Here is a 3288-nt window from a genome sequence, read left to right as displayed (position 1 = left end):
CTGTGACTGTTTATTTGATCATTGATTACATAAGCATATCGTCTTGCTTTCTTTGCCTCTAGGAACGTCAACGAACAGATTAGCTCCCTGCGGGCCTTTTAAAAAACATTTTATTACCACTTATGTGGAAAGGAGATCGAGAAGATTTTGGTAAAGTAATAAACAACTCATTATTTTAAGTCACTGCCAGGATTTTGATTGCATGACAGGCATGGCTAGGCTAATAGAATATTTATTAGATATATAGGGCAACTGTCGATTACCTGGTGGAGGGGATATCCTTAAGTCAAACCTAGAGATTTGAGTAAAATCCAATACCAGCTATGAACTGGTGTGTTTATAATACACATATTCAAAGTCTACGTTTTTAAAATAAATATATCTCAATCTTTTTTTTTCTTTTTCTTTTTTATCTCAAAAACCAAAGAGTTACTATTGGTGTTCGCAAGTTTGGTTGAACTATCTTCAATTTATAGTTAACAAACATTCAGCTTCAACTAGAACCCATAGGTTGGATTCCAGCTGAAGTCCAAGTTCAATTCACCTTTTTTTTTTTTTTAATCTTTCCCTAATTGATATATTGAATTATAGTTTGATTTTCCTTTCATTTATGTGTTTTGACCATGTGTCGTCGGTATGGGAAGGTTAATATACTTAATTTGATCTGAATATGTATATGTATTTTGAGACAACTACGCATCCAGTGTACTTTCCCCCTTTCCCAACTCTATTAGAAATGATGATTATTAGCACAACAATTTTTAATATTCTTATAAATAAAAAAACAATACTCGAAGACAAGGGGAGTACGAACCCTTCTTTTCTATAAAAGGCCATGTGTTTCCACTTTTGATAGCCATCCAATCTTTTTGTGTGTGATTAGGAAAACACAGAGAGATGGGTTCCTTAGCTCCGGCTGATAAACCTCATGCTGTGTGCGTCCCTTTTCCAGCTCAGGGTCACATAAACCCAATGCTCAAACTAGCAAAACTACTCCACTTCAAAGGCTTTCACGTAACCTTTGTTAATACAGAGTATAACCACAAACGCTTACTCAAGTCTAGAGGCACCAACTCCCTTGATGGCTTCCCAGACTTCCAGTTTGAGACAATCCCTGACGGTCTTCCATCATCAGATATTGCTGATGCCACTCAAGATATCCCATCTCTTTGCAAATACACCTCCCAAACTGCTTTAGCCCCACTATGTGATCTTATTGCCAAGCTCAACTCCTCAGGTGTTGTGCCCCAGGTGACATGTATTGTCGCTGATGCTTGCATGAGTTTCACTCTTGATGCAGCTGAAGAATTTGGAATTCCTGAAGCAGTGTTTTGGACACCTAGCGCCTGTGGTGTTTTGGGCTACTCGCAGTATCGTCCTCTCATCGAAAGAGGCTTAATACCTCTGAAAGGTAAACAACTTTCTTAAGACATTAATTGGTGCATGAATTTATGATAAATGTTTTTTGATAGTTCAGTATAAGTTATAGTTTTTGCATAATTAATTTACTGATTTCCTATTACAATATATGCTGATGAAATTAATCTTAACTTGCTGTTTGCAGATGCGAGGGATCTAACAAATGGCTACTTAGAAACACCAGTAGATTGGATTCCAGGAATGAAAGATATCCGCTTGAAGGATCTTCCAACTTTTATCAGAACTACAGACGTAAACGACGTCATGCTGCAATTCCTGAAAAGAGAAATAGACAGAACTTCAAGAGCTTCTGCTGTCATTCTTAACACATTCGACTCCTTCGAACAAGATGTTTTGGATGCTCTCTCCCCAATGTTTCCTCCGATTTACACTGTTGGTCCTCTTCAATTGCTTGTTGATCAGATTCCAAATGGTGATCTGAAAAATATTGGCTCCAATCTTTGGAAAGAACAGCCAGAGTGTATTGAATGGCTTGATTCCAAAGAACCAAAATCTGTGGTGTACGTAAATTTTGGTAGCATCACTGTAATAACACCCCAGCAAATGATAGAATTTGCTTGGGGACTAGCCAACAGCAACCAAACTTTCTTATGGATAATAAGACCTGATATTGTTGTAGGTGAAGCAGCAATGTTGCCACCTGAATTTTTATCTGAAACAAAGGATAGAGGCATGCTTGTAAGCTGGTGTCCCCAAGAACAAGTTTTGAAGCATCCTTCCATAGGAGGGTTTCTAAGTCACATGGGGTGGAATTCAACGTTGGACAGTATCTGTGGTGGCGTGCCAATGGTTTGTTGGCCATTTTTCGCTGAGCAACAGACCAACTGTAGGCTTGCCTGTACTGATCAATGGGGCATTGGCATGGAGATAGATAACAATGTGAAAAGAGATGAAGTGGAGAAACTTGTGAGAGAATTAATGGAGGGAGAGAAAGGAAAAGCAATGAGAAAGAAGGCAATGGAATGGAAAACCAAGGCAGAGGAGGCAGCTTTGGCCGGTAATGGTTCTCATCGGAACCTGGATCAATTGGTAAAAGCTCTTTCTAACAAGAAAATAAGTTAGAAGCCTGAATGCATGGCAAGCAATTTCAAGTATTGAGTATCCTACTAAATTATTATTATTTTACTTTGGTTGATGCAATTTCCTTTGTATCTTTCTTTTGATTGGCGATGTACTAGCATATAATTAAAAAATAATAATTCTTGAGATAGTAAATGGATTTTTATTTATAATATTTTTTTGAAAATTTTGCTCCTAATATATTAAAAAATTATTTTAATTAAAAAAATTAAAGTAAATATTATATTAAAAAACTATTTCAATCAAAAAAATTTAATTGATAAAAAAATTACTAAGAATAGTTTTATAATATTCTATAATATAATATATTGGTAAACACTTTCAAGTTTTAGTAAGAAATGTGATATAACAAAAAACTAGTATATTGGTATGAGCTTCGTAATAAATTAACAATAATTTTTTAATAAATATAAAAATAATATTTAAAATATAAATAATATTTTAAGTATATTGAATCTGATATAACTGGTATATAGAAAAGACTTGAATCCGGATAAAACTAAAAATTTTAAGTTCAGTGATTTAGTCAAATCTAAATTTTTTTTGGATCTAGCAACATGCACAGCTGAAAGTCTTACATCTAACTACATGCCAAATCTAAAAAGATAATTCTAGGTTTTTGGGTCGGCCAAGCAATAAAATTGTCAATTGATTGTGTATTATTCTATTGTAACACGCAAAAACAATTATTCAATCCACGTTTTGTTCCCAGCCGCCTATGCAAATTTGTCCACTGTAGTTTCAAATGAAGCTGTGACCAATAGCTAC

At 34.9% G+C, this 3288-nt stretch overlaps 1 protein-coding gene across 1 annotated transcript; it reads left to right on the top strand.

The window, feature by feature from the left end:
* The first annotated feature begins 846 nt into the window (after window positions 1-846).
* On the top strand, window positions 847-2655 carry LOC133677236 (7-deoxyloganetin glucosyltransferase-like). The gene is made up of 2 exons (XM_062099150.1): window positions 847-1411; window positions 1565-2655. The coding sequence occupies exons 1-2, from the start codon at window positions 898-900 to the stop codon at window positions 2500-2502; spliced, it is 1452 nt and encodes a 483-aa protein (XP_061955134.1). The 5' UTR covers window positions 847-897; the 3' UTR covers window positions 2503-2655.
* The last annotated feature ends 633 nt before the right edge of the window (window positions 2656-3288 follow it).

This window comes from Populus nigra, chromosome 1, assembly GCF_951802175.1.
Source record: "Populus nigra chromosome 1, ddPopNigr1.1, whole genome shotgun sequence".
In the NCBI taxonomy this organism is placed as follows: Eukaryota; Viridiplantae; Streptophyta; class Magnoliopsida; order Malpighiales; family Salicaceae; genus Populus; species Populus nigra.
The sequence above is the reverse complement of the archived record's forward strand: the minus strand, read 5'-3'. Positions and strand labels throughout refer to the sequence as shown.